At 37.5% G+C, this 15,910-nt stretch overlaps 1 protein-coding gene and 1 long non-coding RNA gene across 10 annotated transcripts in view; one reads left to right on the plus strand and one right to left on the minus strand.

The window, feature by feature from the left end:
* NCKAP5 (NCK associated protein 5) overlaps positions 1 to 15,910 on the minus strand; it is a 996,626-nt gene that overhangs the window by 86,574 nt on the left and 894,142 nt on the right. For all 9 annotated transcript variants that reach the window (XM_063647383.1, XM_063647384.1, XM_063647388.1 and 6 more), the window contains one exon: positions 9,469 to 9,547. In XM_063647383.1, coding sequence (XP_063503453.1) covers positions 9,469 to 9,547 — 79 coding nt within the window. The remainder of the gene's footprint in view (positions 1 to 9,468; positions 9,548 to 15,910) is intronic.
* On the plus strand, positions 10,255 to 14,926 carry LOC129031932 (uncharacterized). The gene is made up of 3 exons (XR_008501153.1): positions 10,255 to 10,531; positions 11,174 to 11,284; positions 14,811 to 14,926. It is a non-coding gene; the product is annotated as an uncharacterized LOC129031932 (long non-coding RNA).

Below are 15,910 nucleotides of genomic sequence, written 5' to 3' on the forward strand. Positions count from 1 at the left end.
AAACATGGAGGGTGATATGTAATGTTATAAGCACAGGGCTTGGGGTGTAGTAGGTAGTCAATGAATAAATATGAATATTATTATTTTCAGTCCTTGGTCAGAAGATATCACATGGTCCTGTTTTCATGGGCCTCACTTCATGACAAACAGAGTTTACATTTCAGGTTGCCTTTGCTGGTTGCAAAGCTCTCCCTTTTGAATTTATCACTTGTAGTTAGTTATAAGTGGGTGAACCCAGTGCAGCCACAGTGGACATTTCCTTGCCCAAGCTACTAGTCTACAGTACCTGTTAAATGTTATTTTGTATGTCTGAAAATGCAGAAGTAAAATTATCCTGGCAAGTATTACTACAGGATCTGAACCACACAAAATCACACCATCCTATTCCCCATCCAACCATAGGCATGATTATCTAAGTAGTTTGGTGCCAGTCTGATAGTAGCCAATAAAACAGTATCTATCAAAGTTATTGAGAACATTTGCACTTCCCACCCACATTTTGTTTTGATTATCAATAGCTCTTCCTGCCTACAATTAAGCCTAAATGTGTTAGCACACTATTCAAAATGTGACATTCGACTTAAGCAGCCTTCCGCTCAAAAAGCTGTGACAATCTGGTCAACTTTCTAAGATATACTTTGATTTTAAATGTGAATGCCATTTCTTCTACATTAAATTTCTAAACTTTCTTCAGATTTTCTTGGTGAGGAAATTGGTAATATTCTTGAAATGAGACAGATAATTATCAGGACTTTAATTGATTGGCAGCTACAGTAATAGAAGCCCTAATGTCCTATTTAATTTTAGGGAAAAGATAATTCTAGATGCATTGTATTCCACAAAATATTTATTTGAACATCTACATAGTTTGTTGGTGACCAATTATGTATTTATTCATACATATGGTAGTGGCAAATTAATCCAAGTTCAACATGTTTTCTCAAAAAGTTACTCAAGGTTAACTGCACATAGAGCAGTGATCATTCAAATTATGCAAAATAGGAACTATGCATAAATCACTGAAATCAATTACATCTTTTCTAACAACTCTCCAAATTTGTTTTCCTATGGATTTCTTTTTTTTCTTTTTTTGAGACGGAGTTTCGCTCTGTCCCTAGGCTGGAATGCAGTGGCACGATCTCCGCTTACTGCAATCTCTGCCTCCCGGGTTGAAGTGATTCTCCTGTCTCAGCCTCCCGAGTAGCTGTGACTACAGGCGCGTGGCACCACGCCCACCTAATTTTTGTATTTTTGGTAGAGATGGGGTTTCATCATGTTAGCCAGGGTGGTCTCCATCTCTTGACCTTGTGACCCGCCCGCCTCAGCCACCCAAAGTGCTGGGATTACAGGCATGAGCCACCGTGCCTGGCCTTTCCTATGCATTTCTTAAATGATAGTAAGAATTTGCATGTGTTCTCTTAGCACAGACCAACTGAAGTTAGAAGCAGATAACCTTGGTAGGGGGCTGGCTGCAGGCTGAGATGCTAGATGTTCCTAATACCCATTAACTCCTTCTTTCAGAATTAAGAGAACCTCTATTTTTTGCTGGACATACGGCTACCTTCCTCAAATAATGTTTCCTATCCTATGTGACCAAGCACCGGCCAGTCGGATGTTAGCAGAAAGGATGGGGCAAATGCTAGGAAGTGTTCTTAAAATGATAAGCCATGTCCTTCATCATCCTTCTGCTTTTTGGAAAGTGGACATAAGGGGTGGTTTTTCGACAATCATCCTAGACCATGAGGTAACTTCGGGAATGAAAATCATGAGGAATGTAGGCTGGGCACGGTGGCTCACGCCTGTAATCCCGGCACTTTGGGAGGCCAAAGCGGGTGGATCATGAGGTAAGGAGATCAAGACCATCCTAGCCAACATGGTGAAACCCCGTCTCTACTAGAAATATAAAAATCAGCTGGGCGTGGTGGTGGGTGTCTGTAATCCCAGCTACTTGGGAGTCTAAGGCAGGAGAATTGCTTGAATGAGGGTGTCGGAGGTTGCAGTGAGCCGAGATCGCACCACTGCCCTCCAGCCTGGTGAAACAGTGAGATTCTGTCTCAAAAAAAAAAAAAAAAAAAAAGAAAATCATGAGGAATGTAAACCATACGAGGCAGAAGGACAAGATAGGAGAGTCTGGCGCTGCTCTATTAGCTTGGACCACCTCCCTCTGGGCTTTCATGTGTGACAGCAAGAAATTTCTATTCTTATTTAAACCATGGCACTTTAGAGTTTCTTCTGCTCCCATCTAAACCTTATTCTACTGGTAGTAATGGTTAGAAAAATCCAGTCGTGGACTTAAAAATCAATGTGGTTTGGAGAATTCAGATGGTTGGATCCACATATGGATAACTACTGTTAGACATGTTCTATTAGGGCTTTGATACAATGAAGTAGGTCCCAGAGTTCCTTTCATTTTGATAAGCACCTAGATCTTGGGTCTTGTTCTCTATAGAAGTGAAGCACTTGATTCAAGAGCCTTTGAGATCTTCTCCTCTTTCCTGACCAAAGAAACAACCACAGCCATCAACATTCTGGCATTGGGCTAGGCATTCTCTCCTCTGCTGGGTGAAGAAGCTGCTCTATTTGCTGATTTTCATTTGAATGTGGTGTAGAGATTCCTTGATAACAACAACTGTACATCATATGACCATTTTATTCTTTCTGTGTCTACCTAACTGCAGATGGGCACATTACAACTGTGGATTAGATACTTTATGGTTGGATGATAAAAGATTATAAGAACAATGTCTGTGTTACCAGAATGGCCATTATACATGAAGCTCCAAACCTCCTCTATTTGGCTTAACATAAATTTGTCTCAATTCTTAGTCTTAATGCAGGCTACTTTTCGAAAGTAGGGTTCTACCACAAAACAACTCTTTTTTCCCCTGGCAATGATTCTTGTGCAGTTCACTGAAGTAGGCTTGATCCTGTCTTTTCTTCCTCAACCCAAATTTGCTCAAACCAGTACCAAGTGTCCCAAACTTATAGATCCCAAGAGTTCTTCTTCTTCTTTTTTTCTTTTTTTTTTGAGACAGAGTTTTGCTCTTGTTGCCCAGGCTGGAGTGCAATGGTGCAATCTCAGCTCACCGCAACCTCCACCTCCCAGATTCAAGTGATTCTCCTGCCTCAGCCTCCAGAGTACCTGGAATTACAGGCATGCACCACCACGCCTGGCTAATTTTGTATTTTTAGTAGAGACTGGTTTCTCCCTGTTGGTCAGGCTGGTCTCGAACTCCTGACCTCAGGTTATCTGCCCGCCTCAGCCTCCTAAAGTGCTGGGATTACAGGCATGAGCCACCATGCCTGGCCTGAGTTCTTCTTAACTATGAATAAAACTTTGCCTGGGTTCTTGTTACAATACAAATATGTGGCCGAAAAAGGTACCTGTATAATCCGTAACTACACAGATGTGAGTTCATTTACCACATTAGCTAGCTAAAGTCTAGGACAGGATAAGGAATAAAGAAATGAAACACCCTGGAAAAATGGAAATATACTGGTTTATGGTGTTAAGTTACACAAAGGTATTTACTGAGCACCTATTGTCCATCTGCATGATACATTAGCTGCAGACAGGAGAGCCCCCTCTGGGGAAGAATGGAGGAAGGACAATAGATTGGGGTGGCAGGATGCTTTGGAGACAGTATCAGTTTCTCGAGTAGGGAGAAGAGCACCTCACAGGCAACTTCACAGAGCTATCCAAGGACAGTTAGAGCATCAGGGTTAGACCATGTCCTCTGTCATGCTACACTCTGGCAGTAGGAACCCTTCTGGCTCCTGCAGAAGAGACTAGGAGTACACCCAGACAATGAGGGAGGGTAATTAGATCTCATTCAACCAGGGGGCACTGTGGCCTATGCCCTTTAGACTACTGGGAAGATTGTTCAACTCTTTTAAGTTGGTGGTAAATAACATGTATCTTTCACTTCATGAACACATACCACACAATCCCAATAGGATTCAATTTTTTTTGTGAATCCTATTGGGTTCTGCTTCAATAATATTCTTCCCCAAATTCCTCGAAGGACATTTTCTCCTCTTTATAAGATTTTACAAATCCCCGGTTTCCTCCTAGGGGATTAATTTTTATTATCACTGGCTGATGTTTTCAATACAAGACAATGAATGGCATTTGAATTCCTACTAATTGTTAACTCTAGTAGACAATTAGTATAATACATAGGGTAAATGCATTATAGTTAGATAGCAGGAAAGAATAATTAGAAATACAGCATTTGTGATCATTTGGTGTTAATACTTCTATTAGGCTAGGCTAGCCATTTGCTTTGTTTAGTCTGACATTTATGAGGGCAATTTTAAAGAAAAAAATGTAGTTGCTTTATTTTACTTAAGCATGAATCTTGAATTTCAATATACAGCAGGTTTAGTTAATAATATCTTTTTTTTTTTTTTTTTGAGGCAGGGTCTTGCTCTGTCACCTGGGCTGGAGTGCAGTGGTGTGATCATGGCTTACTGCACCTTTGACCTCCCAGGCTCAAGCAATTCTCCTGCCTCAGCCTCCCGAGTAGCTGGGACTACAGACACATGCCACCATGCCTGACTAATTTTTAAAAAAATTTTAGTAGAGATGGGATCTCACTATGTTGCTCAGGCTGGTCTTGAACTCCTGGGTTCAAGCAATTCTGCTGCCTCAGCCTCCCAAAGTGCTGGGATTACAGAGATCAGCCACTGCGCCTGGCCAAGTTAACAATGTCTTCTCTTGTAAGCAACTCCTATATTTTGATTAAACTAATGTGATTACCCTTAACCACAGAAATGCAAACATTCAGATTCACAACTTTCTTGACTGTTCTCTGTCAAAGACATTAGTTAATATTGGTTAGAAGAGCAACACATTTAGATTTGCACAGTTGCTGTTATTGGAAACATATTATGGTTATAAAATACTGCAAGAAGAAGCGACTACACTTAGGTTAGATAACATGAAGAACAATGGTATTATCAGGGTGCAAAATATATATATTGTCAGCCATTCTTGTGGAATTAAGATAAACAACCATTTGACTTTGTTGAGTCTCATTCAGTCTTAAAATGGAGGGACTTTTTAGAAGGTCTGTGGAGAGCCTATTGACTGGCTAGCCTGGGAGACATGCTCAGCCCTCTTTTCCCTGCTACTTCATGCAATGGAGGCTGGAAAGCAACATGCTAACTTTCCCAGCATCCTTTGCAGCTAGGATTGGCTGTATGATTCATTTCTCATCAATGATCCATAAGATGGAGTCTGTGGGGGAACTCTAGTGAAGTTTTTAGCCTTCCTTATACTTTTGTCTTAAAGGTAAATGACTAGAGTGGTGGGAGTCAATTTGCAACCAGAGGCCACAAGCATGAGGACAAAAAGCTAGCATGGTAATCATGGCCAAGTAAATAGATACAATGAGCCAATATTGGCTCCTCTATTTGGCTTAACATAGTTTTGTCTCAATTCTTAGCCTTAATGCAGGCTACTTTTCGAAAGTAGGGTTCTACCACAAAACAACTCTTTTTGCCCCTGGCAATGACTCTTGTGCAGTTCACTGAAGTAGGCTTGATCCTGTCCTTTCTTCTGCAACCCAAATTTGCTCAAACCAGTATCGAATGCCCCAAACTTATAGATCCCAAGAGTTCTTCTTAACTATGGATAAAACTTTGCCCGAGTTCTTGTTACAATACAAATATGAAGCCGAAAAAGGTACCTGTATATAAAGGGCTTTTGATGACATTGTTGAGCTGCTACACACCTCTTTGATGTTTGCCTTCCTCCAGTCTTTTAATTCTATAAGATGATTTTATTAATAACTAATATAAATACAATATATAATATATTATATTGTATAATATATAGTATAATATTATATATTGTATATTATAATATATATTATAAAATATATTATTGTATTATATATTATATAATATATATACTAATATACTAATATAATAAATTATTATATATACTTATATAATAAATTATTATATAAGTATATATACTAATATATAGTATATATAATAATATATAGTATATATAATAATATATAGTATATATAATAATATATAGTATATATACTATATATAGTATATATACTAATATATAGTATATATACTATATGTAATAATATTATAACATAAATAATAACTTTATTATTTATGTAATGGCTTGTCAGGCTTTTTTGTTGTCATTTACTTGTGGCCAACAGTAGTTTATTCATATGGTCCTCCACCACTTCGAAGAGATACATCTTCAATGATCTGAACACCAAATCAATTATCTGTCAAAAACATGGTTCAAATGTACTTCCATTAGAGTAATCTAACGCAGCACTATCCAACAGAACACTGATGAAGGAAACATTCATAAAGAACACATATGTTTGTGTGATGAAGGAATATATCTGATCTATTTATGATATAGAACATACAGTCATGTACCACAAAATGAAGTGTTGGCCTACAATGAACTGCATACACAATGGTGATCCCTTAAGATTATAATGAAGCCGAAAAATTCCTATTGCCTAGTGACGTCGTAGTTAAACCATTGTAATGTCATAGTGTAACCCATTACTCATGTGTTTGTGGTGATGCTGGTGTATAAAAAGCTATGTGCTGCCAGTCATAGAAAAATCTAGCACATATAATGATGTATAGTACAGAATATTTTATAATGATAATAAGCAACTATTACTGGTTTATGTATGTACTACTATACTATACTTTTTACTGTTATTTTAGACTGTACCTCTTCCATTTATTAAAAAAAAGTTAACAGCCTCAGGCAAATTCTTCAGGAGGTATCCAGAAGAAGACACTGTTATCACAGGAAATGACAGTCCTAGGTGTGTTATTGCTTCTGAAGATCTTCCAGTGGGAGAAGATGTGGAAGTGGAAGACAGTGATATTGATGATTCTGACCCTGCGGAGGCCTAGCTAATATGTGTGTTTGTGTCTTCGTTTTTAACAAAAAATTTAAAATGTGAAAAAAAAATTTTAATAGAAAAAACTTACAGAATAAGGATATAAAGATTATATTTTTGTGCAGCTGTACAATGTGTTTGTTTTAAGCTAAGTATTATCACAGAGTCAAAATGTTAAAAAATAATTGAAAAGTTTATAAAGTAAAAAAGTGACAGTAAACTAAAGTTAATTTATTATTGAAGAAATTTTTTCCAATAAATTTAGTGTAGCCTAAGTGTACAGTGTTTATGAATTCTACAGTAGTGTAAGGTGATGTCCTAGGCCCTCCATTCACTCACCAGTCACTAACTGACCCACCCAGAGCAACCTCCAGTTCTATAAGTGCCCTATACAGGTATATTGTTGTTTATCTTTGATGCTAATTTTTTTTTTTTACTTTTGAGACAGAGTCTCGCTCTGTCACCCAGGCTGGAGTGCATTGGCACGATCTCGGCTCAATGTAAGCTCTGCCTTATGGGTTCACGCCATTCTCCTGCCTCAGCCTCCTGAGTAGCTGGGACTACAGGCACCCACTACCATGCCCGGCTAATTTTTTTTTTTTTTTTTGTATTTTTAGTACAGACAGGGTTTCACCGTGTTCGCCAGAATGGTCTCAATCTCCTGACCTCGTGATCCACCTGCCTTGGCCTCCCAAAGTGCTGGGCTTACAGGTGTGAGCCACTGCACCCGGCCGATACTTGTATTTTTTTTAACCTTACCTTTTCTATGTTTAGCTCTGGGTAAAGAGACAAATACTTACCATTGTGTTATAATTGCCTGCAATATTCAGTACAGTAACATGCTGTACAGGCTCATAAGCTAGGACCAACAGGCTATACCATATAGCCTAGGTGTGTAGTAGGCTACAGCATCTAGATTTGTGTAAGTGCGCTCTTTGATACTCCCACAATGTTGAAATTGCCGAATGACACATTTCTCAGGACATATTCCTGTCACCAAGCAACACGTGACTGTACAGAAGATAGGGCCACTGAAAATTCAAAATGTGGCTACTGCTACTGAGGAAGTAAATTTTTAATTTTATCTTGCTTCATTAATTTAAATTGAAACAGCCAACCTGTGGCTGGTGGCTATCACATCAAGCAGCACAGATACAAAGAATTGCTACCTACTGAAAAATATTTTAAGAGATTCCTGTAGTTCTCTTAGAAAAAATTCAGCTTATAACTTTATATATATTATTTCACAGGCCCAAGAACACCTCGTTATAGAAAAATGATGACTCAGCAGGGCTTTGCACAATGTCCTGTTTGAAGGCTGTTAAACAATATTTAACTCGAACATTAGCTAACTAGGCAGAACTGATACCAATTCAAGCATTTTACATTGACAACTATAATAAAGGATGTCCTTTTGGAATAATAATCTTATTCAGACTACATTCTTTCAGCTGTTTGTTAAGACTTTTGTGTTCCCAATTACGAATGAAAAGAATAATAATGGCATGCCAGTCTCATTAAGCTACGGGGGTACAACAACTCTCTCAGACAAACTATAAATTATCATTTGCACAAGACCGCTGAGTATGCTAGAAAATCAGCCACAAAGTGTGCCAACATGGCGCCGAGTAGTGGGAGACTGAGAGTGGGCAGCTAAAGATGCTCCCAGTGAAAGGAGAGGAGAAATGGATGCCGATTATACTAGACACTGGGGATCTGTGGGGCCGTCATATACTGGAGCACGGTATTCAGTACTATCTCCTACACCCAAATGTGACTTGCAGAAATGATTCCATGATGCCTCAGTGTCTTGTGTCAAGGTAAATAATCAGCACACTCACATTCATGGCTATATTTAGAGCCTGAGGAACAACCACTTCTTCAAGTGTCCAGGGTGGCCTGGAGGAGCTAAACGTGTCACTTCTTCTATCTCTTGACAAGGAATGTAGTCACAGGCAACTCCTCCATCACTGGTTACCTCCCAGCTGCTGTAAAGAGGTCAGCAAAGTTCCTGTGTGCTGGGAACTTGAGTTCCTTCAAGGTTATGCACAATTTTAAGACGTGGCTGACAAGCTGAACTTATTTCAGAGACAGGACTATCTATATTCTGAGTTTTAACAGAAATGATGTAAAAAGTAAGTTGAGAGTTTTGGCAAACCGGATTTTCTTATTCTATATTTGCTACTATGTGTAAAACATTCAATTTATAAAATATTTCATTTAAGAAAGCCACCACCCACACTTCTAACCACTAGGTGTTCTTGAGATAATTATAGAAACTGGATTACTCAGTATCACTTTCATTTCATATTGACAAATACTTCTCATCAGTTTGCTTTGCATTCTTTTGCAAATACCTGTGTTTTCCTCATAGGCGCTGCTTTGACCCACTTATTTTATGGTAACGTCCAATGTCTAAGGAGATAATGGCAACCATATGTGAATAGTAAAGACTCAGTCTTGATAGAGGGACATGGTCTCTAAGAATGTACCATATCTGGAAGAAGGATACACTTAGAATAAATCTCCGTGAAAGACACATAAATATGTGAATGTTTACCTATGATGTGGCTCTGAAATACAGAATCTGCAACTGCATCGTCTTCATCCTCTTGCAAGTTTTCATTTGCCTCTTTTACCTGCAGGAAGAAGAAAATGATGCAAGTTCTTATTTGTTTTATTAAAAAGATCCCTTTGCAATCCTCAGAGTAATGGTACATTCTATAACAAATATGTGGGCATAGGTGTGAGTGTCTGCATGTATATACATGTGTGAGTATGTATGTATACATATAACATATATTTTTTTGTTCCACTTTTCCGCACTCCATCATTTGGCTTTATGACAAGTTTTAATTATAAGAGCTTATTTTCAGACATATAACCTCATTTCTGAAGGAGAGAATTTACAGGGTATCTAATTCTACACAAAATTTTAGAGATAACAGCTTTGCTTGTTAATAATTAATAAAATCAGTAACACAGGGCTGTTAGGAAAAATTAAAGTCTAAGGAGGTATAATTCCTCCAGAGTCCATGACTTCCACTACAAGTTATTTTAATAGGAATAAAAATATATACTTTAAATATACTTAGATCTCCTGGCTCTTTCCTGGAATGTAACTTAAGAAGATGATTTTTTTTTCCATTCTTTCCATAATCAAAGGAGATGACAATGATGTGTGTATGATCAGTGAACTAGAGCAGTGAGTCATTTATCTAGATTTTTTTTTTGAGCCAAAAACATTCCCTCTTATATTTCAGTTGGAAGGTCCAGGCGCTTGATTGGGCAGCATCAGATGGAACTCTACACAGAATTTAATGAAGTCACAGTATTTTACAGATAAGAATTCTGAGGTCCAGGAAGTCTCCTTAAAGTTGGCACAAATGCAGTAAGTGGCAACACTGGCATGAAAGCCCAGGCCCCCTACTTCCCAATCCAGTAGCGGGAGAAGTAATAGCATCATTAGCAATACCAACCACAATAGAAACAGTGAACACTTACATACTGGGCAGGTGCTGTTTGCACGTAAGATCTCAAAATCCTTACAACAGTGCTATGAAGCAGGTGCTATGGTTAACTTTATTTTAGAGATGAAGACCCATCCCAAAGCAATAGAGAAGGTAATTGTCAAAGTGATGGCACTGGGATTTAAACTCAGCAAATCTGACTCCAGATTTGTGTTTACTGGGGGGACCTTTGGTATTCTCAAATTTTCCACTTGAATATGCCTGTGTAGACTTGGACTCAGTATCAAGACAACTTAGGGTTCTAGAGGTAATGGCCCTACATAGCTCTTTTAAAATACATTCCAGGCAGCCACCTAGGCAGCCAATGATAATAACGTGCAATGCAATGGGTGTCCCGCTTAGGCACGTACATTAGAGGTTGTCAGTGGATTTGCTACAGGGCTTGAATTGAATGCCAAGAAATTATTATTTTATACTCTCAATGTGAAAGTCGTATGGCTGAATACTGACCTCGAGCTGGATTTAGCTTTCTACTTTTTGCCTCCTATTTTTCATACTTAATGGAATAAGACCAATTATTTGCATTTTATGACTGCAGTTTCAATATTAGAATGTAATTGGTGCTAAATCTGTACCATGCTGATAGCCAGAGATGGCAAACTCAAGAGAGTATGTAGACGGCTAACTCAACACTGGCAAGGAGAGATCGTTAAGGGTTCAGTATCAAGAGGCCATGCTTCATCACTTTCTTTCCCCTTCAGCTGTCTAATCTGTGGGCATTTCTCTGTTGGTTAGCAGCTCCACAGGAAGAAAGTCAGAGAATGAAAGAAGGCAGAAAAAAAGGGCTTCATTAACTGACCGTGTTCTAGCAGTATATATTTACAGATGGCAGAGAGGAAACACACTGTGAGTATGAGAAAGACCAAAGTACTACTTATTTGCCTTCCAAAGTTTTCTTTGCTCAGGGACCTGTTTGTGACAAGGTGATCCAAAGGCCCCCAAACACCTCAGTTTCCATTAATAATCCACTGAGAGCCTTTTATCCTCTTTTATAGAACAACAAGGAAATCATATTTTCAGTTTCATATCAGCCCTTATGGCAATATGTCCCATATTTCTCCCACCTGTTAATGTAAAATAGTATTTCCTTTGGGTTTTTCTAAATTTATACATTTTAAACTCACAGGGGTGCCCTCGAAACCTGTTGGACTGTGAGTAAATCATCATCTCTGCCAGCCTGTGAAATTCTAAATGAAAGAATCAAATAATTAGAACAAAGTTTTCATCTTACAGATAAAGAAAAAGGAGCTTCAGAGAGGGTTAATAATTTATTCAAAGTCATACAGAATTTCAGTTATAGAACAGGCACTCCTGATTCCTATTCATTGCTATAATTCAATTTTTCAGAGTGCCCTGTCCTGTTATAGCTATCCTTTCCAGACCTTCCAAAGAACTACTCTTTCTTAGTGTCTACCAGTTAGATATGAAGGTAATATTCCAAGTATCCATAAACTATATTTTAAGAGTAGTAAACATTTTTCGTGTGTGTGTGTATAATTCTCTGCTTCCCTTCCCTACTGTTCCCTACCCGTTCTGTGCCCCTTCTCCACCTCCTTTCTCTAATTATCATATTTAAGAAAGAAAACAAAAGCTACTGCACAGTCCTACCTGTCAGCTCCTTGCCAGAGGCATTCCAGGGCTTTATGTGCTTAACCGCAAACGCTAAAAGTGGCCTCTGGGGACTTATGAGAAGAACTGAGATGGTGAACAGGTACCCTGGCTCTTTCAGCTCTCCTGGGCTGGATGACCCATGAGGGGCAGATGACTCATTGGGGGAAATTGTGAACTTGATGGGAATGGATGAAGAAGCAGCAAGAAAATGGAAAGTGGGAGAGTGCTTTAGAGTGACATACTTGTCAGTTCTAATTATCCATACAAATAGATTTCAATGCAAAGTGGTGAGTAATTAAAAAAAATCCATTTGCCTATGGAAATGAGGGGCATAATTTATTTTGGCAGCAGATTCCCCTTGCTAATTATATTTTTCTTGGGATGAAATTTAAATTAATTTTCATTCTTGATCCCATAGGAGCTGGATGTTGGTGGGAAGTTGTGGGAGTTTTCCTGGGAGTAAGAGGGCTGCCAGGTCAAGCATTTGCCAAAAATAGGCACAAGTGGGACAGTCTCCATGTGGGAAAGCACTGCAAAGAATGGGAGAGTGAACACAAAACCAAGAAGTCTGGCAAGTGTTTGGTTCAGAAAAGACGTAGAAATGTAGAAATGTCCCAGTCACTGTTGCCATCCCAGGAACATAAACAAGTCCATGTCACTTATGTCCTATTTGGTAAAAAGTAGAAGGTGACTCACAAGCAACAACTATGGGCCGTTTTTGGTTTAAGTTAGTTGTCAGTGCTTTGGGTGTCTTCTAATGATTTATCTCTAACTCTTGTCCATCTTTTTGGGCTCTGCAGTTCTAGTCAGCAACTACTCCAAACACCAGTCTATAACAGGCAACAATTAAATGTCACTGTACTTCTATTTTATTCACCCCTGTTCCTAAGAAGGGCAGGAAGAAATGTGCCTACAAGAGACACAGGTGGAAAAGGGGAGAAAATAATTCACCATTGATATAATTGATATAATTTCATAATTAAACCCAATTTTATATCAATTCACCATTGATATAATTTCATAATTAAACCCAAATTTGAGAACATCCTTCATTTGGAGGTCTATACATATTTCTTCCCTGAATCACCCTAACACTAATGGCTTCCCAAGAAACCAACATTTTGATGTCAAAGCTCATTTGAAAAGGAAAAGAACATAAGTGAGACAGGAAATAATCCTGGGAGGGAAAACTCCGGGAAGGCATAACCTTTGGAAAAGTTACTCATTTAGAAAACTTTGCAGGCGGAGGGCAAAATATGCATGTTTCTTATTAGCATCAAAATACCATTTAGAACAGAATTGTTCAATTAAGGATGTTAAAATTGTAACATTTCACAGAACTTAATAAGATGATAACAATTTGTGTAATTATTGTACTGTTTTCTGCCATTTTACCACCATGGTACCATTTTAATGGGACAGTATTTGATACTTTCTTATTAGCAGACATGATTTTTTTTTAGACTATGTGACACTGGGTGAAGAGAATACCCATAATTTAAATTAAAATACCCATACTAAAATGGTCATATTAAAATGGTTCACGATGAAGGTATATGATCTCATTAATTTTGTTAATGATTTTTATTTTCGTCCAGTGATAGTTAAATAGGAGCGTACAGCTGTCTTTCTTTGAGACTTTTCATTTCAGAAAATTATCTAAATCCACAGGAAGGAAGAACTTGAAACATGTAGCAAGCACAGTGTACCTCTTTCTGACTTATTGACTTAATACTAAAGCAGTCTTTCTAGGAGATGCCTTTTCCCTATTTTATAATGATTTTATATAATTTAAATAAAAGTACCAAGTAACATGGCCCTTGTCTAAATTACACAAAAATTAGAGCTAAGTGGTCTATAAACGATGGCAGAAATGGGGATATAAGCTTCTAATTAAGGCTCTGAAATAAGAAAAAAAATTAATTCAGCCAAACATTAATAGGACTTCTAAACATATTTTAGAATGTTTCTAGCAATACTAAAAATGAATATGCAGTTACTAGTGAACTAAGTGGAGGTTTGCTACACATGTGGATTTGTTATATGTATGGAAAAATCTATTATTATTATATGTTAGAACACTAAAAATGCCTTAGGACTCTCATAACTATATATAATCTTAGTTTGTAAAGAACAAAAGATGGTGGTATAGTATGTCATAAGGTTTTAAACAGTGGTTTTATTTAGAAAAAAAGTGTGATATGTAATGCATTGCATATAGACATTGTTTTCATCCAAAATAACTGCTATGAAAACAATTCTTTGCAACACACTTTAAAATAAGCAGACAGTGAATTTACCTTGAGCCCTAGTGGGGGGAAATTCTCTTCAACTCTGAATTTTAAAAGGCTCATGGGTATTCACATCAATGTGCTGTGGTGTTAAAATACATCTCATTTTGCATCTAATCTCCTTCCTATATAGGCTGATAACATATAATAAATGAGTTTTCTCTCCTATTCTTGTGCTAGTCACAAAGGAGTCTATAGCAATGTCCTTTGTGAAATTAGTAATTTTAGCCCAATCCATGCTGATGATTATGGAGATGAAACAAAAAGCACTGCATTTTACATTTTAAAAAATGACTAGCTGGTCAACTATCCAGGTTAATAACATTTCTCTGTATGGAAAAGCTTCTCAGCATGACTAATTTGTCTTTCAGCTAACTGGAAAAATCATCATATCCCTATTGATTATGTATATGTGGGGTCGTTAGGGAATCTTTGTACTTCACAGAAAATAATGAGAGTGTTTCTTGCAGATATTCTGGAAAGACCAAAGGACCCTGTGAAAGACTGCAGATGAGAGACGAAAAGCATGGCAAATAACCTTAGCATCAGGAAGTAATAAGAAAATAAAAATGAAATTGTGAAAGCCAAACATAAAGTCTTTTTGTTTTTTTGGTACTTCTGTACAGTGAAGATATACCCTAGGCTGTCAGGACCATATTAAATGGGGCATAGTTAAATTGAGTGCCTCTGATAAGGGGCTCTGCCAGGCTATCAAAATTTTCCATCAGCTGGATTGAATTTCCAGCATATTGCACATTTTCACAAGTTCATTCTCTCTTCCTCCTTTCAGTGACACCACAAGGGCAGCCTTAGATATGCTTATAATTTGTGGTTTTATAATGCAGGGGACATCTATGTTTTCAAAGAAGGGATGATACCATGGAAGCCAAGAGCAGAAATGGGATGGGGAAAGAAAAAAAAAAACTTTTGCAATGAACATAATCTGCATACAATTTTGGAGAGTTTGTAAAAAGACCTTATGGCTCTGTAGAGTCAAGAGTTATTTGAATAAAAAAATTTAAACATCCATTTCCCTCAAATTAAAGCCTGTTAAACTTGAAGGAAATCTAAACATCAGTAAGTATTTATAGCTAATAATTAATAACTAATAATGTCAACCATGGTCACTTTAAAATCTCCTCTACTCTTGAACGACTCCAGAAAATAATGCAGGAAAATATTTAAAGTTGTCCCTCAGAAAATTGTAGTATGTACTATATTTTAATAATCTCTTTATTAGAGTACAAAAAGATATGGATATAGTAATTCCGTAAAGACAATTTTTTTGTGTTTAAGTGCTCTGGAACTTGCCAAAAGGAACAATGAATACTATCAAATCATTTACAAAAGTATATAAAGAATGTACGGAGAGTAAGTGCAATTCAAGGTAATTTTAAAACAAAAATATTAACTGAAACTAGTACACCCCAGGAAAATATAAAAATACTCTTTCATTTATTTTTTTATTTTTTTGAGACGGAGTCTCGCTCTGTCGCCCAGGCTGGAGTCCAGTGGCATAATCTCGGCTCACTGCAAGCTCCGCCTCGTGGGTTCACACCATTCTCCTGCC

The sequence above is a fragment of the Pongo pygmaeus genome, chromosome 11 (assembly GCF_028885625.2).
Source record: "Pongo pygmaeus isolate AG05252 chromosome 11, NHGRI_mPonPyg2-v2.0_pri, whole genome shotgun sequence".
Classification (NCBI taxonomy): Eukaryota; Metazoa; Chordata; class Mammalia; order Primates; family Hominidae; genus Pongo; species Pongo pygmaeus.